Genomic DNA, 27,417 nt, shown 5'->3' with positions numbered 1-27,417 from the left:
TACAAATTCTGCCACTTCAGAAACAGCAGATTGCCACTTCTTATAATTACTTTAGGCCTATCAGTCTTTTTACAGTCAAAGTACTCGAGAAAATAGTGCATTCACAGACGTTAAACTATTTTAACACAAATAATTTACTGCCCTGCTGCAATCCGGATTCTGTGAGAAACACAGCACAGCCACTGCACTTGCTAATGTAGTGGATGATATTCTCTACGCCATTGATAAACAGCAAGTCACTATTTTAGTACTTCTGGATTTCAGTAAGGCTTTTGGCACAGTGCAGCATGATTTATTATTAGCTAAACTCAAATATTACAAGTTTTGTCCTTCAAGAATAAACTGGTTTCACTCATATCTATTTAACATAGGTCAAAGGGTCATATTACATAATTCACCATCTCATGTGTCTCATCCTATAATGCTAAAAGCAGACGTGCCACAAGAATCGGTATTAGGCTGCCTCCTGTTCACCCTTTACACTGCAGATTTGCAACAAGTCAAAAAATTCTTCACGCCACATTTTTTATGCAGACGATACCCAGTTATACTTCTCAGGTCATTAAGCTTCATTGGAACATAAGCTTCAATCACTTAATTCTGACTTGAACATCGTCATTAACTGGTGTGTATCTAACGGTCTTAAAATAAATCCAGAAAAATTCACATTCATGATCATTGGTTCTAATTATTCAAGGCTGTTAATTAGAAATATTAAGATCATGCTCAAAATAAACAATTTGTCGATTGTCAGGAATAACACTGCCAAAAATCTTGGTCTGACATTTTGGATTGGACAGAGTATGGAAAGATGCAATGTAGGAAATCTTATGGAACACTCAGGAATCCAAATCGTTTGCGAGACATCCTCCCTGCGTAATGCAAGCTAAGGCTCCTCCAAGCACTAATCTACCCATTGTTTGACTATTGTGATAATGTTTACGTCCCTCAACTCTCGCAAAAGCTCAGCAAAAAAATACAAATTGTGCAAAATCCATGGTTCAGATACATTTTTCAAGTAAAATAGTCTGATCATATTCTTCCATTTTTAAATAATAATCAGGTTTTTACCATGGCAAACAGAAGGAAGTTGCACTATCTCTGTTTCATCCACTGCATACTGACAGAAGATAAACCGCAGTACCTGTTCGAGAAAATGTATTCCCGTAGGAAAATCCATCAATATGTTACCCCATGACGGTATTTAGAGGGGGAGTTTCTAGGGTTCAACCCCCCCCCCCCCCTGGAAACTTCTGATATGTTGGATTAATGGAAGTTCAGAAACAAAAATCTGTAACTCATTTTCAATTTTTTTTTCGAAGCATCACAAAAATACAAGGAGACAATGTTGAAACGATCGAGCCAGAATTTTCATACATTTGGAATTCTGAAACTTGAGTGAAACAGGATTTATTCTCGGAATTGTAGCCCACCTGCGACCCCTCAATTTTCAGTCACAAGGAATATAGACTGAGAATTCCCTTATGATTGTCCCAAAATTCCCTTTAATTCCCTGTCCGAAAAAGTCTAAAATCCCCCTTGATAGGAGTTCAAACCTAGGGTCTCCAGTTTCTTAGCACATTACGTTCGTGATTGAGGTTAAAATCCATGCACCAGGCTGTTTTTAAAAAGAATAACTGGTTCCATACTTTTCAAAATTCCAAAAATTTAAGTTTTAAGGTCAAACAAGAAAAACTTTATGACTAAAATTTCCATCTAACTTTTACAGCTTTTTCTTGAAGTTACCTAAAGTTTAATAAAAAAAGTATAATCATTGTGCATTTCAGTACACACTCTATGAAACGTTAAAAAAAACTTGTGCTGGATATTCACTCATCTGCTGGATTTAGTAAGCACGCTTATGGATATAATAATAATAATGATAATTATATTATGGAATAAAATTGTTTTATTATTATGAAATTTTAATTATTGTATAATTATTGTTGTTATTTCTATAATTCAAATTTCTGGCGACACCCATGGGAACAATTATGAATGAACCCCCCCCCCCACGAAAATTTTTCCTGCCTACGGCTATGTGTTACCCATAAGCGGAACAATTTTGATTTGCCCCATCATTCTACCATGGCCTATAAATGAAGGGCTCAGGTGTAAAACATGATAAGTGACATTTTGAAGTTACAATGTGCATCGTGTACTCGAAGTGTTTCGTTTCATCAACAGATGACAGAGAGAGACGTGTTGAAAGTTATGGTATCTACCAGTTGTTTCATGTAAGGTATGTTAAGTAGCAAAGATGGCAGCGAAACGGCTGTTACTGAATTGCAACGTGTCTCAGAAAGTTCGCGAAAATGAGAACGAGTTAGAAAGTGTATATGATTCCCATAATGACCCGGAATATGTACCACCAACTAAGAATGAGGAGAATGAAAAGGTTGCCAGTCAAAAGTGCGACTAAAACTGTGCATGGCCTCGTACAGTACACTCTCTTTCATGTAAAACATGGTATCTACTGTAGATACCATTGTTTACATGCAGCAGTGCTCATAATGGCAGTTTCGAATTAAATTTTACCTTCGTACCTGGATGTGAACTGCGATCTAGTAGAGAAGCACATGCTTTTCTTCTAAAAGATAGATATAAATAACTGTAGTCACATAGAAATTCGTTTGATTTTTAATTGGGTATGCGCATTTAAGGCTGCTTTAAGATACCATGCCTTACAAGCAATGTCAAAAATGTATTGCTCTTAAAGAATATGCAATTTGATCTGAATCATATCAATTATTTGGAACAGTTTAGTTTATTTTATAAAACATTTCTTTCTTAAATCTGTAATGCGCATTTTAAAAGTTATAATATTTTTATAGTGGAGCTAATAATGTATTTGTAATTTAATTAACTTTCATATTTATGATATGTGTGACTTTGTTGAAAGCAAATTATTTTATTGTTTATATTGCAAATATGTCTTCTTCTTGGTTCGAAATTATAACTGTTTTAATCCATAAGAGCTAAATATCAGTGAAAACTATTAAAAACTTAAGCCCTGTGTACATTTGAAATCATTCTTTACAAACATGTCAAGTTAAAGAAAAATACAACAGAAAGGTCATAATTGTCTCTTCATTGAGTTGCTTTATTTTACTTCGCATCTTGTGTCACTTTTGGCTTATTTGCGAAGATGGAGATGAGTGATGATATGATGAAATTTATGAATAAGCACTCAAAAACATCCATGCCCAGGATTCGAACCCAGGACCTCTGGCATCATAACGCAATTCCTATTAGGTTTTCGTTTTTTGAAGAAAAAAAATCGTTTTTCGAAAAGAAATAGTTTCTCATTTTTTTAAAAAAGAAATAGTTTTTTTGCTTTTTTGTTTTTCAAATTTTTTTTCGTACTTCCACTTTTCATTTTCGAAAAAATGATTTTTAGATTTTCATATTTCGAAAAAAAAGAGTCCATCCCTATTTTATGTATAAATTGCTTATTGAATCACAAAAATCTAACATTGCCATTGTATGGAATTTAAATAATCTACGTACCACAGCTTTGTATCGAGAGGCTTGTGAATCGCATTCTGCTTGGCATGCTGAGGTAATGAATAGAGCCTCTGTGTGTGTGAAGTAGATATGTTAAGCTGAAAAATCGCTTATATATAAACATTATTTTACGAATATTGATCTCCATATAGATATAAGGAAGTTATAATTTTTAAATACTAACGTAATAAAACAATGAAATCTACTTTTCTAATGGTGTTCATTTCAGTCATAGACATAGGAAAGCAAAAACCTGTTACAACAAGTAGCTCAGGTTATTGTTTATTGAATAAAATTATTATTATTAAAGGCTTTCATTTTTGTGTTACAAATTGTTATGGTTGCTATAAAAAGTCTAATTTCAAAATATTATTATTGAACTGACATCACAAGTTCACTCATTTTGATAATATTGTTGCAAGTGAAACATGGTAACTACAACAATTCCTTGAACAACCCTCAAACAAATTGCATGTAGCACCGCTGAAAAAAATAATTCGGATGGAATATCATGTTTGTATGATAGTAAACATACAAGTGAATCATATTTGCTGTAAATAATTTAGAAATATATTTTAATTTGTAAATCAGATTTTTTTGAAACATCAACTTTCAATATCTCGAAACCTGCATTTTGTCACTTACCATGTTTTACACCCGAGCCCTTCAAATCATCTTTCTTCTTTTCGGCTCCCAAAGCATGGAATGCATTGCCTGCGAACATCACAAATATAACAACTCCTTAAATTTCAAAGGTAAAGTAAAAGATCTGCTATTAATGGAACAATGACAGAGTTGGGGCACACACTGAAGGTATCAAACCACTTACCATATGGAATTGTATTGTTATTACTGTTATCTTTTGTATTTGTAGTTACACTTTTTTTTTTGTATGCATCTAATTTTTGTGTATTTTTTCTATCTGTATGTGTATTATTTTGCATTTAGCTTACTGTCCCATACACAGTTTATCTTATCTTATATGTGTCATGATATTGACAAGGGTTAGGTGACAGAGCTGAACCTCGCCCGCTTAATAAAGAAAAATTATTATTTTATTATTAATTATTAAGTGCAGAACATGTTGAAGGTTAAAACCAAGAATTAGGGGAGGTTATTAAAAGTTTCTAAATTAGTGTTTCTTATAGATTCGGATGCACTGTTATGATGTTTATTATATTTAATTCAAAACTGGATGTGTTCAACATCAAACTATTATTTTATGTCATAGTGGTAATTTTTAATCATATCCACAACATTATCACAATTCTCTTGTGTGTTTACTTCTTATTGAATTTTTATGCTGCTGGATTAATTTCACATAATATTTTCGCTTGGTGATTTCATAAACGAATGGTGGACATTAACTAATTTTGATTGAAATGTATGAACACTATTTTTATATAACACTTTGTTTTGAATATGATTTTATTAATTTTGGAAAATTGTAAATATGTCAAAGCAATACATAAAAAATCAGAATTATTAAAAACTATAAAAAATCGGATAAGGTACTTAATTGGAGGCACCAAGCATCCTATAGCCAAGTGGTTAGCGCTCTTGCCTTTGGTGCGAGCAGTCCCAGGTTCGATTTCCGGTGCGTGCCCCAAAATTTTGGTGTTGACCCAGCATCGTGAGGTCACTTGGGAAGCTACTTCAAGAAGTAGCGGGCTCCGTTCACGAAAACCAGAAAAAACAGTGGCGGTGGGATTCGATGCGCTGACCACATGTCACCCAATGAAAAGCCACTCTGGCAGGCCGTGGCTCTTCGAGGGCTCCCCACGGAGAGTAGTTTTTTAGCATCCTATAAACTCATAATAAACAGTAAGCAGACAATTACTTTTGTATGGTATGGACTCTTGGGCAAGTGCCCGGGCCAGTTTCTGCACCTCAAGATTTACAATGCAGTTTCTGTTAGTGCATGAGCGAAATGTTAAATGTGAACTTCTACTATGTTAATGTGAACTTCTACATAGTTCCCATTCGTATGAGTTATAGCTCTTTTCAGTTCTTACGTCGTGTGCTCTAGAAGCTGGCAGGGGAAGTGGGGAGCGGGGAACATGCCGCTGACCAACCAGAGAACAGACCACCTAGCGGTGGAGCCGAGAGTTACGCAGTTGCGGGAGGAAGCTGCAGCGCTAACTTCGTTCTGCACGTTGCTGTGTTGCCAGTTCACAGCATTGCTGATGGTCTTTTGCCCCAGTGTTGATTCCTGTTTGTTATGAGTGGAATGTATGAATAACATACGTGGGAGTAATTGTTGTCGCGTCGTGTATTGCCTAACTACATTGTTTATTCGATAAACGTGTATGTGGCATGTGATGTGACATTTATTTGTACTCTCGTTGTTCCATTGGGAGCTTTGTGTTTATCAACGCAGTAAGTATCGTACGATGGCGAACAGGAAGGAGGTAGTTCGTAGCCAAGGCAGGAAAATAATCAGTAGGATTCATGAATACTTTCAAAAGGAAGCAGAAAACAGTGGTCCCTTGATAAGTGTGCACAAAGTGCAACAGAGAGTATCGGAAGCTTGTGGAGTAACGCGAACTGTGCAGCATATTGTTAGGGAAGGCAAAGACAGTCTTGAGGCGTCGGGTTCCACGTCATTTGAATCACTGTTCAAACGAATCAAAAGGAACAGTATCACAAAGGCAATCGACGGTTGCGATAAAGATATAACAAGAAGAATTATCCTCGGGTATTATGTAAAGGGTGAATATCCAACACTGAACAAGTTTTCGTTGATTTGCATACACAAATAAGCTTTCAGTGGGGAGTTTCGTCGTTGTGGAGGATACTGAAGTATATGGGGGGTTCAAGTACAAAAAGAGCAATGACGGAGACGATTTCTGATGGAGAGAGCCGATATAGTTACAGCCAGAGTAACGTTTTTGCGAAAAATGCATCTTCTAAAAAATAAGGAACCTTTGCCCTATATAGGTATTTCATTTAGATGAAACGTACATAGATCAGAATTACGCTCCAACGAAAATCTGGCAAAATGAAGAGGGTACAGGGGGTTTAAAAGTGCCCGTGGGTAAAGGTGGGTGCATTATTGTTTGTCACGTAGGTTCTATTCACACTGGTTTTCTACAGGAATTTAAATTAGTTTTCAGTGGTTTTTGCAGTTTTTAGATACGTTTGACGAAAGGAACATCAAAGACGCAGTGATTGTAATGGACAATGCTAGCTACCATTCGGTACAGTTGGAAAGAATGCCTACAACATATACACTTGATATCATACACTTATCGGTATTCTATTGACCACAAGATGGGGATAATACGCATTATCAGGCCATATGTGAACAATGGGACGTGTGTATTTCATGGTTCTTTCGATTTCAACTCACCTTTCCCGCTACTCTGGCAATGCTGCAGTCTCTCTCTCTAACCGGCCTGTGTTGTTGCGCTGGATAGGTCGTTTCCCCGCTCTCCACTTCCCCTGCCAGCTTCTAGAGCGCACGCCGTAACAACTGAAAAGAGCTATAGTTAAGAAAGAATATCACTCCATGTATATAATTTTAAATCCACTACACCACAAACATGCTTCCTCATTACTAATCTTTCTTTTCAGGATAAGATAGCCTGCCATCTTCAACACAAATTACACGTGACTGAAGATTTTGTGAATCGCCTTGGGTTGGAGAAGGAGCTTGAGGGCCACATGGGTTGTGTTAATTGTTTAGAGTGGAATGAAACGGGAATGTGAGTAAAACCTACCGTATTTCACTGGATAATCGTTGCTTATTTTATGCCTTTTTTTTTAAAAAAAAAAGTTGGGTGCGACCAAAATGTGAAGCTGCTGTCTTTAAAAAAAATGCATTGGTATTGCCGCTACTTAAAAAGTATTTTATTACTTAACTGTTTTTGGTGCAACATTAGGGTGCACAGAATATTTGTGAATATACATTAAAATTGAATAGTCCAAACGATGCAAATAATTTCTTTGTGACAGTTTGGCAAACATTTTTCCGGTTTGAAAGAAACTTTAATGCATTAGTTGTTATTGATTTGTACAATATAGTCGAAATATAGTACTTCAATAAATTTACTACATTATTGCAAAGAACAGACTTCCAAATTTAATATTTTGCATCCGAAGATTCTATGCTGCTATCATTGGTTTCATTATCTGATGCGACGATTACACGATGAAAAGTTATAAACCAATTTATGAACTGAAACAGCAAGGTGTGACGATTATGTGGCATTTAGTCTTCTTCTGAAAGTGTGGTCTTCTATAAATCCATGTGGGTAATAATAGGTTGTAAATATTGTTGGTTGTTTCATAATTCATTTGAAAATGGGTGTTCTAGTTGTTTTTGTCACTTATGGAACTTACAGTTGAAAGTGTTAATCGTGTTCATCATTCACAAGAGGATATCTGAAACAACCAATTTTATCTATACTTGTGGCTATGAGATACGGCATCTGGTCAAAAGCTGTCTAGTCCAAGCATCCAAAGGAAAATAGATCGTTGTCATTCCATACAGGATGTTAGTTAAGTGCTTACAATCAGTTGTCTGCCAACCATTCCTCCATCGAGGGTTCCTGGTTCAAATCCCAGTGAGTCATAAGTATTCCTTCATGAGCCTCTCTTCATCAAATCATCATTCATCCTTACCAAAAATTGCAGAAAAGTCATAGAAAATAAGAAATATACAGTGTAATCCATTTGAGATATCAAAAAGAAACAAAAATATTGTGAAAAAAAATGCACTTTATTAACAGTTACTGGTGTGTACATCAGTAGGAGGGATACCAAAATATAATTAACACTGTCACAAATACCAATTACTGGTGTCAGTGGCAAAGCATGGTCTTAAGAAGAAGGCAAGCAATGCAGTACTCCAAAAAGGGCAGGGGGAGGGAGATTGTGTAAATAAATTATATTGCCCATTGCCCCAGTTTTTCTAGGAAAGAAAGGGCATTTTAATAATAATAATAATAATATATCCCCCAACAGCTCTGCCAACGGCCATGCATCTTATTTCAAAATCCTTGGTCACGTTATTGATATATTAAAATACTTGCTATTACTTACAGCTTCCCGTACAAAATTTGAAATATGAATGTTTCTTTTTGTAAATTCACAACACACCAAACAAAGGAAACACTCAGTTCAACCATGCGTTCTTCCCACACAAATGGAATATGTCCCATGGCTAACTGAAAAGTGATGCCAACCTCGTTGTAAAAATTATTGTTTGTGGAAAAGTAAGAGAAGTGACCTTGTTACCGTGCCCCCGTGTCAGGGCAACAGTGTTTTTTTTTCTTATTGAAATATTTATTAATATGTTAATTAAATTGGGTAATCAAGTGTATGTGTGATTAGTGTAAATCAATTTATTATGCATTTTTAGGTTCGCACTATTCCATGGATAAATACCATGTATCTCTCTGTTCTTTCTTTGTGTTTCGAACGTTCGAGGAAAAGGCGGGCAGTTTAGCTCTTAAAGATTAAAAATTTTGAAAGAAGGGCCGTTGGCAACAGACGCCAACCAAACATATATAAACTCCCAGATCTCGAGGGGGAGGTCGGCTGTTGGAACTGAGACTTGGAAGGGAGAGGCTGTTTTTGCTTCGGTCAGCTAGGACCGGAGGACAGGTCTCCCAAAACGGATGCTGTAAGAGATTGGATTGCCGGGCAAGCTAGTGCCTTGGTGTCCAATTTACAGGTAAAAAGGTAGTTTGTACTGGATGTTATTTTGAAGTAATTACGGTGCGCCGGGCAGCCTAGTGCCTTGTCACCGTGGAGGTTGAGAAATGTACACGTCGGGCGACCTCGTGCCTGTTAAGACATTTCTTGGAGTAACGCAAGTCTACCTTGTGACAAGTGTACTCCTGATGTAATTCATGAAATGTAAAGCATCCAGGTACAAACAATAGAGATTCCAACATCAAAAATTAGAGTTTTGGCCCGATAATTAGAGAAATGAACGTTCGGATACGACTTGTAAATACTTCAAATTTTACGTTAATTAAACTATAGAAAATATCCAAAATTTCAGTTTTTAATTTCACAGATGCTGGACAAGGTAATTTATCCCCTATAGCAATAAGGTTTCGCAAAGGTTATCCATTGTCTCTTGTAGTTAATTATAAAATTATGTTGACTTGTAGCAACCCACGTGCATTGTTGTACAAAGAAAGATACCCCTAGACAAATCTGAGCCGAGTACGAAGTGCATCAAACCTCGAGTGCGGAGGTAAAGTGTGGGGGACCAGGTTAGTAACAACCTGAAGCTGAAAATTGTATTAAGCTTTGGAATAATATATGATAAATAAATGCCCCGGTTCTATTTTAATAATGTATCATATTAATAAAAATAATATTTCAAGTTTGATAGCATTTAGGACTTAACGTTTTTGATATTTGCAGGTCTAAGAAGAGAGTTTCAATGCTTTTTTACCTACGTTTTATCGAAAAAACATCAGTTATTGAATTTCTTTGTATGGAAACACACAATAAATATTGTGTAAATTATTCGGTAGTTGTCAACACTAACGTTGTAATTTGATATGAGTGAGGCATGAGGCAGAAACAGCCAGCTGTTCTCCAAATTCCAGCACTGTCCAGTGCCGGGACACCATGTTTGTCTTAACCCCTGAACCTCGACGGGTCTCCCTTATTGCACAAAGCTAGGACAAAGTTGTGTTCTGATGTCACCAGGGAAGACTTTCATTTTAGACTAAATGCCTAAGTTGTTAGGTTAGGCTTTTTTAGGTTTAGTTATCTTAGCTGTATTTATGCTAAGAGAACCAAACCTAACAGACCTAACTTAACAACAGGCATTCCTCTTCTGATGTCAGAAAGCAAGGTTGTCCTAGCATTGTGCAATAAGGGAGACCCTTCTGTAGTAGTGTCTGCTTTCTGCTTGGCTCAGCTGTTTTTGACAAAGCGAAAAGCTACGAAAAGCAGAGCTTGTATTAGTGATTTGGGGACCGTACCTCGAAAAGAAGCATCTACCATTCGCCGTACAGTGCTTGTACTATATCTTTGATACTGACTGGTTTGTGCATAAGGATGAGGGATAGCAAAATATCATTAACACTTTGTCACCGACACTGAAGCATAAGCAGCATGATATATATATTCTACTGAGAAGTTGGACCATGTGGCATGCAACATTTCCTGATTGATCTGTGCAAAGGTGGATGTGAGCTTTATTCTATAGTATCTGGGGTGACAGTTGTACTGGCATCAAAATCCTCTCTGGGTTATTGTAACAGTGGGAAATTTCACATACCATATGATGTACTGTGCTTGTTGTTGCAGCATGACTACTGTATATGTCTCTCATGCGTTAGTAGTGCCACATAGCTGAACTGACTATAATCCCTTAATCCACCCTACATGCTGCGGGCATCCTTCCCACTCATAGTCAAAGAAACTGCTAAGGGATACATTACTTTCTTTTGGACTATGGTTTACTTTTCTCGCATCTCGAACAGATCACCCTGTATTGCCAAAGTACAAATGGTTAATGTGGTTTGGAAAATTTGCATTTGCTGGAATTTTATGTTAATGGATTAGGAAATTTTCGATTTCAGTGAGCATGTGTGATATAAATCTTGAGAAAGTATTCCTGAAATCCTGAACTTTTAATTTAAATAATTGATACAAAATATCATCACACGTGCATGCATGCATACATAAAGGAATCAGGATTTCAGTTGTTTTTTCATGTATCTAATTACTTTCTGTTGATTTTTACATTATAGGATATTGGCATCTGCATCTGATGATGTGCAAGTCATTCTTTGGGATCCTTTTAGGCATAAAAAGCTTAGGACTATACAAACGGGCCATCATGGAAATATATTTTCAGTCAAGGTATGCCTCATTTGTTTGAATTACTTAATATTTCATATTTCCATACTATTTTATTGGTATGACAGTGTTCCACACAAGTAGTGGGGTTAATATTGTAATTCAATGGTCTCAGGTTTGTCTCCTGGTGGAGGAACATTGTACAGTGGTTTTTATCCAATTTTGAACGGCAGGTCCAGTCCTGATTAGCATAGTGTTAAAAATTTACAAGACGTAAGTAGACTTGTTTATAATAATGCAAGGCTAATAACTTGTCCATGTTGCTTATACACTAAAAACCATTCATCCAAATTTAATGGAACTGTGCCAATTTCAAATAATCCAAAATATGTTGCATTAAGTATAAACTGTACATTAAGAAAATAATGTGAACATGATGCAATAAACTACATTGTAGCATTGTTTGTAGTGTAATTACTGTTATAAAGATATAACAATTTTTGACCATTTTTAGTATTGTTTGGTTGTTTCGAATTCTTGTTTAAGTCCACTTTAGGCCTCTACCAGGTACTGAACCTGTAACTCCTGGATTACAAGGTGATGACGTTACCACTTTACCATTGGGAAGGCTTCCCCTATGGTGCAGTGGTGCTTCTTCGCCTTGTAATCAAGGGGTCCCAGGTTCGTTACCTGGTGGAGGCACATATTGGTTCCGATCCCACTTTAAACTGTAGGTCCAGTCCCGATTAGCCTTACTGTGCATAAAGTGGACTTCAAACACCAACTCAATCAACCATTGGGAAGGCCACCCGCTCTCTCCTTTTGAGTATTGATACACTAACACATACATAATATATAGTGCAGTATATATCATGTGAAATTATTTATGTACACTATTAAATACTGATGACTGTGATGAAAAATTGTTTTTGTGTATTTGTGGAATTTACTAAAAATCATTTAGGATAAACCAAATTTCCAGATGAACTTCTTGTTAACAGGTTAATGTACATGTTGGTAAAATCCCGGTAATGTTCAATGAAAATTATTATGATTGAATACATTTCTCACTTTAGAACAGAGCTTGTGTAAAGTCTGCTGTACACACAGAAAGGGGGAAATTAATTTCCATAATTTTCATTTACAAGCTTTTCAACCTACTCCTTTTTGCTTTGCAGTTTTTGCCCAAGTCGAATGACAACACTGTAATGACTGGTGCAGGCGATAGCAAAATAAGGATCCATGATGTTAATCTAGGCGAGACAACTCATGTCTGTAGTTGTCACAATGGTAGAGTGAAGCGACTTGCCACTGCTCCAAATGTGCCATATATGTTTTGGAGTGCTGCAGAAGATGGGACCGTAATGTACGTTTTCCCATTTTGTTACTCTTGAAATAACTTGATAACTCAGGTGCACTTCTTTCTTTAATGTGCATGTTTATTAAAGGTTCTCTGTGCGAGACAGATTAGCATGATGTGCCTGAAAGCCTGGGTTTCAGGTTGAAGTCGTAGCTACATGTTGCTTGTGTTAGTTCTCTCCTTTATCGTCGTTAATAACTAGGATAAAATGTGGTGACTGAACAGCAGAATCTTAAGTCACAAGGGGAAGCCACAACTTGGGAAATTGAATTTGGGATGGGACTTCATGTAGTTGTAGGGTATCCTGTAGGTATTGATATTCCAAGGTATAGCGTGCAGTAGCTAGCCATTTCTGAGAAAAGCATATAGAAGTTTTTCATGAATGCCTAACTAGGCGAATATATCTTTTCTTTAATGTGGGATAAATGTATGGCTCAATTTTTGATCAGACACTTGGCCTACTGATATACTTCCTACATCAACTGTAGATTATTACTGTGTGTTGCAATTTTTTACTTTGATCCTCTCTTCTTACCCTGACAATGGGATGAGATATTCCTGAAAAATCAATAGCCTTTGCAGACTTTTTTTTCCGTGCTGTTGTGTCTTTTTTTCCCTCTTTCCTAATTCTAATGCTGGGAAGGCTATAATTCAGTATTGCAAATTGCAGTTTTCTGTCCACCTCTCTGGCTGAGCTCTGTAAGTTAAAGGGAAAGTCAGATTTTCCTGTATATAATCTACTGTCATACAATTCATAGAAAACCTTTTTTTTTTCATATCACACTTTGTTTAGTTGGGCAGGGATGTGGATTTTTGTGCCCCCAACTTTCCATCCCCAATGAAAACCTTGACTATGTTACATATACCGAGTGTCCCACAAAGGGGTTTACCCTATTTGAATGTTAATAACAGAGAAAGTATTACAGATAACCTGATGGAACTTGTTGTATCTGGATCTGTCATGATTAGTGATTGTTGCCATTCATTTGTTTTTCTTTAATTTCAGTTCAGTTGCCAGTAGTGACAAGTAATTGACAAGATGGCTGGGAACCTTTCCGTTGAGCAACGGAAGTGGATTTTAAAGTGTTTTTGGAAATGTGAGAACACGAAAGAAGTGCAGAGACAATGGCGGGCAGAATTTGTTGTATGGACTTCTTGGGGGATCTTGTGAAAGTTTGTACCACTGCTTCCATCCCTCTTTCGTCCGATACTGATTTCTTCCTGCCACACCCTCGCAGATCACACACAGTTCCTTCCCTCTCAAACTTGTCGCGTAACTTCGTAATTGTTACACGTGTCGGTGACGCAGTATCAAATTCTGCCCGCCATCGTCTGCACTTCTTTCATGTTCTCACATTTCCAAAAACACTTTAAAATCTACTTCCATTGCTCAACGGAAAATGTTCCCAGCCATCTTGTCAATTACTCATCAAACCAGTTACGGGGTGACGTGTTTTCAATGAACCCCCAGTCATCATTCTAGGTTTTCATGACTCGGTTGTGCTACTCATTCGTAGCTCCTCAATTTCCTCACAATGGTGGGTGGTTACTGGTCTCATACACAGACTGAAATCTTGGAAGAAAAGTTGTTACGCTCTCCCAGGAGACTTGAAAATACATGCGTTTCATAGCCGGAGGCCAAAACATGATGCCTTAGACCAGACGGCCACGGTGCAGGACATTTTTTAAGTGTTGGCAACTCTTATTCGTTGATCGCCCACTGCAGTATTATATCAGATAATTGCATATTGCACTTGTTTATACTCTTAGAGCTGCAAATATAGTGTAGTGTTCATATGTTGTATATTCTTTGTTTCATTCCACAGGCAGTTTGATCTTCGCACTCCACACACGTGCTCTGCAGAAGTCAATAATGTCCTTGTGAATCTGCCCAATCACCTAGGACGTTACGCTGAAGCCAAATGCCTTGCAATCAATCCACTTCGTCCAGAATATTTAGCAGTTGGAGCAAATGACCCCTATGTCCGATTGTACGATAGAAGATTGATTAAGCCAACATCTGTACAGGTAGGTATCTGTGTTGCATTGTATGTTTAATTCTTGAAGGAGAGGAAATATGTAATTATACACTCTGAAAAATTGTAGGGGTGATCCTTTGTGAAGACACAAATGCAGCCAGGATAATCCTTGTAGGAATTGTTTTGTGTCATCCATGTGCGTTTGGGATTGTTCCTTCATTTATCACACATTATCACTATTCATCCCCACTGTTGTGATTAGCTTCGGGTTTGAAAACTTGGTAGCTTGGTAGTTAGAAGTCATAGAAATGTCTGTTTCTTGTGCAAGGTGCCAGGGGGATTTTTGAGGAGTATATTCCAATTGTGCTCTAACGTCATCTAGCTTCTCCTCAGTAAGCATACACCGTTACACCCTTCACTTATTATCAAGATCAAACTCTGTTTCCCTAAATTTGTTCACTCTGTTCGAAAACTATATCTGTGTGGAACAGGAACATCTGGGCATTTTGCTGCAAAACACATTCTAACTTCCATATAAGAATTCATAATGACGCAAGAGTCGTACATAAAAAATCGTTGTTTTAAATTGTACGTATATTGCATGTCATTATTAGACTGCAGAAAAGCACCAGTAATTTATTTATTTATTATTAAACACAACAGGCAAATGCCCAATTACAGTGTTCTACATTTCTTGCTTTGAGTTTGTAAATTTACAGTTTGGTAAGAAATATTATTGTGCAGAAATGTAAATAAACATAAAACATGTCAACGCTAAATTATATGTGTATACAACCGTTAACAAACCGAGTTATAATAATACATGTTAATTGAAGAGAGTGGAATAAAATATCTAACTATTATCTACAAAAATAGCCTACATAAATACAAGATTTCAATTATTAAGTACAATGCACAACATATTTATCTTTACACTCAGTATTTCAGATCTTTACCACCATGTACAATATATATATAAGATACTAATATAATATATTACAAATTACATAAAATATGGAAATAAAATAAACACAGTATAAATCAATAATAGAAGTTATTTACATTAAAGAAATATATTAATTATGTGTGTAATAAATGACCTGTAAATAATTGACACACTAGAAAGTACGTACATATATGTAATTGAGTATAAACTATGAAAGAAATATATATTTACAAAAATTGCGTTTATATTTACATTGTTGACATTTATTCTTCCATTCCTTGAATAACTTTTTTGAATGTTCCAATAGGCATGTGAAATATGTCTAATTTTGGTTCCCTTTCGGAACATCTGTTGTACAGTTCACACATTCTCCTGATAGGTGATTTATTTATAATGTTCGATCTTCTGTCGGTAACGCGTCTGACTACCATGCTAAAGGTCCCAGGTTTGATCCCCGGCCGGTTCAAATCCGGGAACTTTTCTAACGTTGGAAGCGGCCACGGCACCCACCCAGCGTCGAATAACATGGGTACCTGGGGAAACCTGGGGAGTAAAGGCGGTCAGGGGCGTGGTGCTGATCACATCACCCCCACTCACGACCGGATCAAGAAAGTGTGGGGCGTTACCCCCACACTCCGTATACGCCTTCATGGCATGGTGCTAAGTACAGGGGAACACTTTACCTTTTTTACCTTCCGTTACTACAGTAAAAGAGGCCCCCTTTGGATCGTGTCTTGGAGATAGGAACACGTATGTGTATTTGTCCTAGAACAGGGGTTTCCAACTGGTGGCCCGTGGGCTGCATGCGGCCCCCCGTTCCCTTTTTTGTGGCCCGCGAAGCCAGTTTGCAAAAAACATTAATTTTATTTATTTTTATTAAAATACGTTCTATTTTTACTGAAGGAACGAAAGGTCTGTGAAGAAAGACAATATCACAGGTAGAATTGATTTGGCAGTCAATAATGATCATCAGAAGAATCTAAAGTGACGTAACTTTCTCTTCACACTATACATTCCACCCCTTCGCTATGCGGAATGAACTCCACAGCTTCTGCGAATGCTTCATTCACTCTTTGTGTTTAGAAACAAACTTCAGAGTGGCGCTAGAGATCTGTTTTACTACGCACGAAGTACGAAGAAATTTCCAGTGTTCCAACTCAGATTGTACTGCTACTGATTGTTCAAGTTTGTGCAAATATCGAAATGCGCAATATATCCAAAAAATGTAAGATTGAAAATGAAAATAGCTTCTCTCAAACTTGAATTGTGTGATTTGCAAGGCAAGAAAAGGGGCCAGAGATTTTCAAATACCATTCAAAGGAACGCGTTGCAAACCTTCATAGTTTTGGACAAAAAATGACATCGATGTTCGGCAGCACATACACGTGTGAAAGAGTTTTTTCTTCAATGAAGTTCATCAAGAACCGCTACAGAGGCCGACTGGTAGATTCTTCACTGCTTCACATTCTGAGACTTTCAAATACAGAAATTGAAGTTTACATTCCAACTTTAATAAAAGAAGCACATCGACCACAATTTTCACATTGAACACTTACTATGAAGGATTCTTATTTGTATGGTGTGTTTTTCATTTCTTTCAATTCATCCATAAGTATTGGGTTTTTGTGAAATAAATTGTAATTAAACAATTTTGATTTGTGATTCCATTGTTTTTATTGCCTCATTTTAGAAATTTAGGTCATGCGAAAGTACTACATTTTCATTTCAGTACTTACAATTTTTGTAATTTTTAATCCCCCCCCCCAAAAAAAAATGCAGCCTGCCAATCAACTGCTGGATATAATTTTGGCCCTCGGACCTTTTGAAGTTGGAAACCACTGTTCTAGATGATGTTGCACTTGAATATTATTGTTCATGATTTTGTATAAGAAACAGAGCAATTGCATCTTCCTTCTTTTGCTGAGAGAAGGCAGGTTGTGGTGTTTACAGAGGGAAGTGTATAATTCGTATAGGGGATATATGCCTGTTTCTTTATAAGTGGCGTACCTTACGAATTTAGACTAGCATTTCTATTTTATACGTGTACTTTTTGTCCTGAGGAGCCCATATTTCTGCTGCATATTCTACTTTGCTTCGGACTAAAGCGTTAAATATTATTTTCATTATTTCTTTGTTCATAAACTCTTTACTCATTCTAATTGCGTACCCTACGTTCCTGTGTGCCTCATTTACGACCCTGTCAACATGTGTTGCAAATGTAAGTTTTGAATCAAATGTAACTCCTAGATCTCTCATCTTGTTAACCCTTTTAATTTTTGTGTTATTTATTTTGTAATTGAATTCAATTTGCTTTCTGTTGCGCGAGTATGTCATCGTGCAGCATTTTTCTATGTTCAGATTAAGATAATTTATTTCGCACCATTTTGTTACTGTATTGATTTCATTTTGTAAGGATTTGCAGTCATCAATATTACAAATAGTCTTACCGAATTTTAAGTCATCCGCGTATAGGAGTCTGAATGAGTCACACAGGTACTTTGGTAAGTCATTGATTACAATTAATCAAAAACAAAACAATGTAAAAGACTTCACAAACACATGCAAACTGGACATTAGCTACCTGGTTACTGAAGCGCTGATGTATCCAGTGGCAATGTCAGCGTAAAGCTGTGGGTCTAAATGCTGGCAGATGCACTCTCACTGCCCAGAGTGCTAGCCACCGCTCCATGGGCAACTTGACCATGAAAAGCACTGTATATGTAGTGCATATGATACAATGGAGGCTGTAAATTATATTTCTTTGAGTCAATCAACAAATGAAAATATCATTTTGAAATTTGGCACCCCAAAATTTGTAAAGAAGGTCTAATTTTGTTTCCATAAACATTTAGTTGTAGAGCAGTGACGAAAATAAAGTGCGTCTGGGCCTGGTGAGTCTGTGTCTTGGTATGCCAGTGGATATGTGAATCAGAACATTGTTTTTGCCTGTTTTTTGCCTTTCTTATTTTAAGTCTGTCATATTGTCCAACTATTTTTTTCCCTGTTTATGTCCTTTGTTCCTAGAGTACTTTAAAAAGCCATTCTTCCATTAAGCACCCAAGTAAAATTCCAACTCTAAGTTTCACCTCAGGCTATGTAGTTCTCCCACTTATTCAGCTCTTTGCTTTTCATATGGGAAACTTCATCTTTAAGTTTATTAATCTGCTATTTCTATAAATAATATGTAATGAAGTGCTGTTTTGTTATTGTTTTATGGATGTAAAAGTAGAATTTATTTCTTAAATAGCCATTTACTTTGCTTATAAAGATTGTAAAATTTGGACAGTTTTGCACTTAATTATGAGCTGTTTATAGAAATATTGGATGAGTAAAATTATTGATATTTGTAGTTATAAAATGGTACAGAAAGTGCCTATATCAATAGTGTTATTTAATGTGTTTCATTCCTACTTTTTTTAAAAAAATGAACAGACTATTCTCCTTATTCTATTATTTGCTAGAAAAATATATATTGTGCATACAAAGATAAGGTGAATTTTATTTTACAGTACCCACCAGATGCACCTCGTACGAACTGGGAGAGACAGAACTATGTTACCAGCAGAGCAGGAGAGGGAGAGCCCGAAGACAATTTGCCTCCAGGTTGTGTTCAATATTTTGTAGCAGGTACGATATTATGTGCGTATTGAAATTTTAATACAATGCAAATACGTAGATGTTCACCTACCTTGACATGTATCTTGTTTTCTTCTCACATTTTCATTGTTTCATGGACAGGGCAAAAATTAAACATGTATAAAAATTTGTAAGAAATATTAACAAAAGGACGAAATTAGTAAAAAAAACATGTTAATGTGTTGTTTTGTTACATTTTAATTATCAATTAAAGCATCCTTTTCCCTAATTTTACAACTATACCGGTATATAAAATACCAGCTTACATTTTTAATTTTAGAAATATGTAACAACAATAATACAAAAATACTCATTGAAGGGAACGTGGAAGTCATTTATATATTACTTTGAAATGAAGTTGTACATATTGAATAATTTTTATTCCTTTTAAGTGCCTTATGTATTTAAAATAATATATATTTTCACAGGTCATTTGCCAGTGAAGCTTCAGGATTACAAGAAGAGGTATCGTAATTTAGCCTCAACGTATTTAACATTCAGTGCGAGCGGTAATGAACTACTGGTAAATCTTGGAGGAGAACAAATCTATTTGTTTGATATTAATAACAAACGAAAACCAAAAACTTTTGATATACAAGCTGTAAATATTGAAAGTCTGAAATCATGTAGAGGTAAGTTTTTACCAATACCATATTTATGCATGTACGGGTGATTCAAATGAAAACCTTAAAAGTGCAATAAAATTCCAAAAAGTTGTACGATTGATCTGTAAGTTGGCAGGAGTTATCCTTGTGGTTGAAAGAATGACCAACAGAGGGCAACATGATGCTGCAACACTAAAGAAGGAAGCAGCGTTAGTGCAAAGATGGGTGCCCCATTGTAGTGTAGAAAGTTCAAAAGTGTTGTAACTTCTGTGGAGGACACCCCGTAACCGGGCTGCGAACAACACATAATGACGAACGAAAACATCGCTGAACTGGAAGAGCTTGTGAAGGAAATCAGGCATATTACTGTGAAGGAAATAGTAGCTTTTGCATTGTTTCCAGGTCAAAGGTGATGGATTTGTGGAAAGAATTGTTACAGGAGATGAAACCTGGGTGCACTATCACCAACCTGAAACAAAAAGATCGAGCAAGGAAAGGTGCCATCATAGACATACTACTACAAGATGTTACAGCTGCGGGTTAAAAATGGTTGACAGTATGGCGGCACTGGAAGGTCGTTTCCTCGCGACCACCGCCGGCAGCACCGTCGGGGAGAGAACAGAAGACGAACGCTATGCGCAAGAACTCGCAGATTGCTCGAAACGACAAAACACTATCGTGTGCCGTACCATTCGCTTTCCGAATGGTTTCTAAGTGCGTTCAGGCGATTTGCGCGCATAATAAATTATACGACTAAACGTAGTTAGAAGTGGCAGAAATTAATTATATGCAATGCTTTCGTTTAATTCCAAACTATTGGCATTAAAATTGATTTCTATCACAAAAATAAAAGTATACGAAAATTATATGGAAAATTTTGTATTACCAAAACTTCCTGAAATTGCACTCTTACTTTAAGCGGAAATATATAATTTCCTCTAAAGGCATTTTTAAAAACATTCTTCATCATACGAAAATGACAGTCTTAAAATAGGTGACTTTTTTCTTGGGTGGAGAAATGGAATGAAATAAGTATACAAGAATTCAGAACGATTTATGTCATGCTAATCCATATTTGCAAATATATTTTTTCCCTGGTTGATCCTTCGGCTATACAGGATTGTATTGCAAGATTTTACACCGATCAATAAAAAAGATTTTGTTTGCCACATATTAAAATGAAAAAAAATGACTGCGTACAGCAACTACACTTTATTCGATAATAAAAATTTCAATACTGTCAGGGATAAGTTCACATACTTTATGGCACTGATTAGAAATAGGTTAGTCTGCACAGAAAAAAATATAATAATTACCACGAGAATGCTCGGAAGTTTTCTCAAAAATCAAATAAATAAAAAGTACTATACTCTGGTGCAACCTATCTTGACAGTGACGTAGTAACAGCATTGCAAACTTCCATCGTTGATACTTTCACTGTCTGCACTAAGAAAAAAGACAAACAAGGGAAAGAATTTCAATAGTTTGAAATGCAAGGGAAGGAAGTCCAACATGTCGCAATGCGAGGTTTCTTTTAGAATGGAATCATGTAAAATAAAGAGCAATTAAAACGAGCACGATGTATAAATACAAGAAAATGAACGGAATCGGATAATGAATACGAGATGGCAACGTGCCTTTGAACGGAAAGTTCGCGAGGCTTGAGCACAAAAATATAGTTCCTCAATTAAAACACGTTACAGCGTATACAGAGCATATAAATGTGTTAAAAATATTAGATACTTAAAAACTTGTTGAAATGTAAAGTATTCGGCACGATTATTTTGTTACAAGTCAAAGTTAAAATTATATATACTGCTCAGCAAAGAAGAGAAAACACCCGGAAAATATGCGAACTAAAATCCACCCCCACCTGTTTCTGTCGCGGTGAACGGCAGCAGACGAGAATATGGGGGAAATTTTTCTTTTTCTTTGCTCTCAAATGGCACGCTGTTGCCACGATGCCTCACAGCTGTTCTCTGACAGATGAAATTCTGGTGGACCTGACGTTCAAGGTGGCGCGGTGAAAGAAGTATGGATAGCGTTCGTGACGATTCCCGATTTAAATAATTAATGACAATAAAATCTATTGTCATGGTTGTGATTCCAGTCTTATTTGGGAAAGTTCTGAAATTCTTCTCTTGCAACTTCCAGTACTCTGCCTAAATTACGATCCACATTTTGTGATGCAATACGACCCTTTATGATACCCCAAACATACTCAATAGGGTTTAGATAAGGTGGAAGACGAAGTAAGGTGTGGCAGTTTTCTGCTGCAAGAGTGTCGACCCGATATTGCGGGGGCTTTTTGTTGGGTTTGATTAGCTGATATAACTAATATATAATACTATATATATATATATATATATATATATAAAATATAATATTATACACTATATTATATTATATATATACTATATAATATATAATACTATATAATCCTAAGTCATTGCAAATAATGTTGCGAAGAGTTTCACGACTACCCCGAAAATTAATTTATTTTTTTAATTTCGAAAGCACTTCATGTTCCACCGTATAAAAATTACCAATAGTTCTTCTAATCAAACACTTGTCAAAGTCGTCTACAACAATTCTACTCTTTTCGGCAGACCTGTGATTTACCTGTTGTCGTAAATTTCCCCCCGGAATTTCCTTCCTTTCTAATTTTCTTAATGAAAGTGTCCGACATTTGCACTGCAGCTGCCGCACGCTTTGTAGCTTGATTGACCGGAAACGTGTAACATCCTTCTCTTGCTTCGTTGTCAAATAAATTAACAACATTGGAAATCACCTCTCGGCTCTCACTATGTACGGTTTTGCCCTTCATTTCGGTACAAACAACATACACAACAGACGCACTCGAACTCAATGACCTTTCGTCCATGTAAGTTTGGCAACATTGAAAGGGTGTCAGAAGTCGAGCAGTTTACTAGCCCCCACCTCCCACCCGACCCAACCCTCGATCAGCTGTACACAAAAACGTTCCGTTCCTCCTGTGTGTTTTCTCTGCGGACTCTGAGACACAACTGTGACGAAGAGAATCTTTCATGCTTTGCGCGGAGTGATACAATGGTTTCGCATCAACCTGTAGTGCGGTCCCAGCTGACGTCACTGTCAAGATAGCTTGCACTTTAGTTTAGGTTGAATGCTACGAAAAAGTTCAGCCTTTAACACAAATTTACTGTCATGACACGGACCATTAAGTTGAAGTGAAATTTCACACCTTATTGTAGCAAGTGTAGCAGCACCTACTATACATATATGCTTTTTACACTGAAAGAAAAGTATGAAAACATATTTTCGAAAATTAATAGTTGTTCCTTGAAGACTTCTTCCAGCATTTAAAGCAATTGAAAGAATGAAAACCCGTAATATTGAAAATTAATATTTCTACTTTAAAAATACACAGAAAATATTAACAAAAATAATATCTACATATATATAAAATAATATCTACAATATCTCTTACATAAAACAGCTTATTTAAAAACCAAATACTCATCATTTACTAAATAGCTGAACATGAATGAAGAAATATTGATTTATTTCCCTCCACGATGAACTTTCTGACAGCTGATACGAGACTTAAACAGAGAAGTGCCATATTTATTACACTTCCCACGTCCAAGTCCCATACTGGACTTTGCATTTGTATCTCTTCTATCTTGATGTGTGCATAAAACATGCACACAGGTGGATAATTCCTAGAAATTAAAATAAATTCTCTACAGTGCTGTACAGTGGGATTAATTTTCTTGCGTTTTCATGTTCAAATACTTTTAAAAAAATATGTACTGGGAACTGCCCAATGGGTAACATAGTTTCCCTGGTGACACTAACATTTCAGTAGCCAACATGCTAGAATGCTCACCACATAAATGAGAGTACAGTTTGAAAATATAAAGTTGACCGAAGCTATGGCAAACAAAAATAATGTACTTAATGTACTCACTTTAAGAAATGCATGACTTCATTATCAACTTTGGCTGAAATATCCTAAGGACATACCATAGGAGCACCATTACAAAAATGAAAAATTCATATTGGACCTTGCTACTCCATACCTCCTTTCTGTAGTTATTACGCATAGTTTTATAACATGAGCAACTAGTATTTAATGAAGTACAGCGTAAACAGTGTGCAGCAGAGACTACTTACTTTCATACATCTCACTGGACTTGATTAATCTGTTATATCAGTAACTACTGTACTGTGTGTATCATGATACATGCATGAAACTGAACACAAAAAAGTTCATCTTAAAATAGTTAATTGTGAAAATGATCACACTCTGAAGTGGTATTTTTTCCACAGAAAGGTTTCTCCGAACTGAAAAGTTATTCCCACAGTTGTTTGCAGTACTGAAAGCACCTTTTCATTGTCTTGTATAGCTTCTAAAAAAAACTTCACACAATGGGAACCAGATTTTCAGTAATTATTCTTAAAATAAAAAAATAAAAAATGTGCAACTACATTCATGAGGTGTTGGGACTAGCAGAACAAGTTATTTTCAGCAGTTTTTTTTTTATCATGGTAACAGTTTCATACATCGGAGGCACATTTCTTCATTTTTACAGAAGAAACTACTTGCGGAAATGAGTTTCTCTAAGGTTTCCAACGTTAGTCAAGGTATTTTCTTTCATCTTGGTATCTATTTGACCGGAAAATCATGTCAGTGTTTCCAACCCCCCTTTTTTTAACTATGCTTGCCTAACCTAACAAAACCTAACCTTATCGGAATGGATCGTGGGGCTATCCGTCAGCAATGTACAATTTGCACACGTGACGAACACGATAGTAGGTATTTTTCGGTGAAGAAGGTTGGAAAACACTGATATTGGAAAACAAAAGAAGCGATATCGCACCGTTACGTGCATTCGATAGCACTTAGATAAATGCGTAGAAAAAGTGTTTGTTTTTGTGTAAAAAGCATAATGGCACCTTGAACTATGTTCCGCAATACACAGTTGGTAGGTACGAACCATGCAAAACACAAAATATCTGATTTTAATGTGTCTCCGATCTATGAAACTGGTACCTTTATTATTAAGTACAGATGCTATTATATTTCACACATTGTCAATTTTTGCAAGTTAAATCACTCAACTAACCATAGAGCTTAACACAAATTAAAATTGCTGATTATTGATTATTATTATTACCAATTTTTAGAGAGAGCAGTGATATCACATGGTATAGATGATTATTTTTTGAGACATAGAACCTAACAAGCAATGCAAAACAAAATCTTACAAGAGAACGGAATGTTTTATAAAATAATTCCCACATTGTGAGGAATCATGAATTTAGGTGAAAATAGCACAAAAACGAGGTTGACCACTTGGTGAAAATAGTAACTGAAAATATGCTGCTTTCAATACAAAGTTGCATTTTCACCAGGTGGTGAGACTAGCATGTACGGTTATTTTCACTAGCAAAATAATTACCGGAATCATAACATAAGTAGGTTAGGATCATTATGTTTAATTATCTGATTATTTCCGCGCGTGTGTATAATTATAAAAGTAAGAGAACCGAACCTGGTCCACCTAAACCACTCAAGCAAGCAAGCAAATACAAGAGGAATTTAAAAAATAACTTATTGCAGAAGCATAACATCACAGATTAAGTTATACACATGGAACTTGGCCCTTACAGAACAGTATATAATATTATTACCATTTCATTAAAATTCCTGAGTTTTTATTTTACACAACAAATGATACACGATTACAATCAGAAAGTTCGATTTTGATACGGAATGCAAGCCTGTACTGATGTATGAAATGAACGGAATTTGGTTCATGTTTGGCGATACTTCTTTATCACTTTTGAAAAAAGCTTTGATACGTATTACGCAGTGATTTCATACAATGTTAAATTACGATTTCATTAACTACATTAGGCAACACTTACCGCATCCCCAAAATAATATTCTAATGACAAGAATCAGACGACACAATTTCAAAATTTAAGCAGACTGGTCGGCCGGATGAAGCTACTTATCCAAATGAGAAACTAAATAGTGTGTAAATGAAAGAGTTGTAGAATACGTACATTGCTGGTTCTATTTGTAAATATTACACGTATTCTACTCACATTCTCGCAATAAAATTTAGTACAAGAAAAGGTTCGTGAATATGGACAGGAATTTGACTTCAGCCGGTTCGCGAGGAACAGTAGAAACACAGAATACTAACTACGGTCAAGCAATCTCCCATAAGACTGAAACAGCCGTGGGTGCCATAGCTCGTTGCCAAAAAGCCAAAAAATTCCGTACCCAACCATCAGCAGGAAAAGTCATGCTCACTCTCTTCTGGGATGCAAGGGGCGCAATTTTTAAACATGACGTGGAAATGGGAGTAAAAGTACTTCTTATGCAGATCTGTTCCAAAATCACCTTCGCGACTAGGACTTCTGACTTCACGTGTATTGTTACTGCATGACAATGCCCAATCACATACTGCACGTTTAACAGTTGCGATAATCCAGGATATGAAATTTGAATGTCTCGCACACACACACACACCTTATTCACCAGACCTCGCCCCCAGTGACTTTCATGTGTTCGGCCGGCTCAAAGAGGCGATGGGAGGCAAGCATTTCCGAAGCGATGAAGAGGTGAAAACCACGGTGCACGAGTGACTACAGTCAGAACCAAAATAATTCTTCCTAAGTTCTGGAATACGTGCATTGCACGTCATGGGGACTACTTTGAAAGATGATGTATGTATAATTTTTCTGTATTTCCTCATTTGCCTCATAATAAATAATTAAGGTTTTCTTTTGCATCACCCTCGTATAACATGCAGTTTTTTCTAAAATGTTTACCCCAAAAAATTGTGATGCTTGGTATATGCAGAATAATTCAAACAGCTAACGTGAAGCTATGCATGTTTTCACTATATAATATGTACATATCAATAGGCTCAAATACAAATTATGCCCACGGGTTTGGTTTCGTTTTCAGGAAAACATCGTAAACAACTTAGTTAAAAATTGCTTTTGCGATGTAAAACTTTTACTATCAGGTGATTTTACCTTCCATCTTTTGTGCATGTAGGTTAGGTTAACCAGCCAGATTGGGTTTCTTTAGCAATAATAATTAAGAAGGAAACTTGTATGTAAGTGAAATGGCTCTTTCCAATGACTTTCACCTATTGAAACGTTTTTGCATCCCCAAGCAAAGCAGCACCTCCTATCACAGTTGCATGTGAAATAATGGAAAATAGCATCGCATAGGCATGCTACCATTTGCTCTTCATCAACATAGTTTGATCAACAACCAGCTTTACAACCTGATTTGTGTTGCTTGTTATGCAAGAGGTATAATTTTTTGGTTCTTTTCCTTATGAAACCCAGGGTGCATGTTATACACATGCACGTTATACATGCGTAAATACGTACATATATACATACATACATACATATATATATACAGTGGAACCCCAATTTTATGTTCTCTGTTTTTACATTTTCCTGCATTATACATTCAGTGTTCATGGTCCCAATAGAGCAAAATACTATAAATTTTTTGTGGATTTTACATTTTCCTGCATTTTAAGTTCTTTCAGCTTGGTCCTCTGAAAAATGTAAAAACGAGGTTCC

General features: G+C 36.2%; 1 protein-coding gene across 1 annotated transcript in view; it reads left to right on the top strand.

The window, feature by feature from the left end:
* adp (WD and tetratricopeptide repeats 1) overlaps nt 1–27,417 on the top strand; it is a 50,301-nt gene that overhangs the window by 12,499 nt on the left and 10,385 nt on the right. The window contains exons 3-8 of the mRNA XM_083123945.1: nt 7,084–7,214; nt 11,235–11,346; nt 12,462–12,649; nt 14,470–14,671; nt 19,078–19,195; nt 19,633–19,836. Of these exons, the coding sequence (XP_082980071.1) occupies nt 7,084–7,214; nt 11,235–11,346; nt 12,462–12,649; nt 14,470–14,671; nt 19,078–19,195; nt 19,633–19,836 (955 nt within the window). The remainder of the gene's footprint in view (nt 1–7,083; nt 7,215–11,234; nt 11,347–12,461; nt 12,650–14,469; nt 14,672–19,077; nt 19,196–19,632; nt 19,837–27,417) is intronic.

The sequence above is a fragment of the Lepisma saccharinum genome, chromosome 6 (assembly GCF_977018435.1).
Source record: "Lepisma saccharinum chromosome 6, izLepSacc3.1, whole genome shotgun sequence".
Taxonomy (NCBI): Eukaryota; Metazoa; Arthropoda; class Insecta; order Zygentoma; family Lepismatidae; genus Lepisma; species Lepisma saccharinum.
This window is presented reverse-complemented; position numbering and strand designations above follow the sequence as displayed.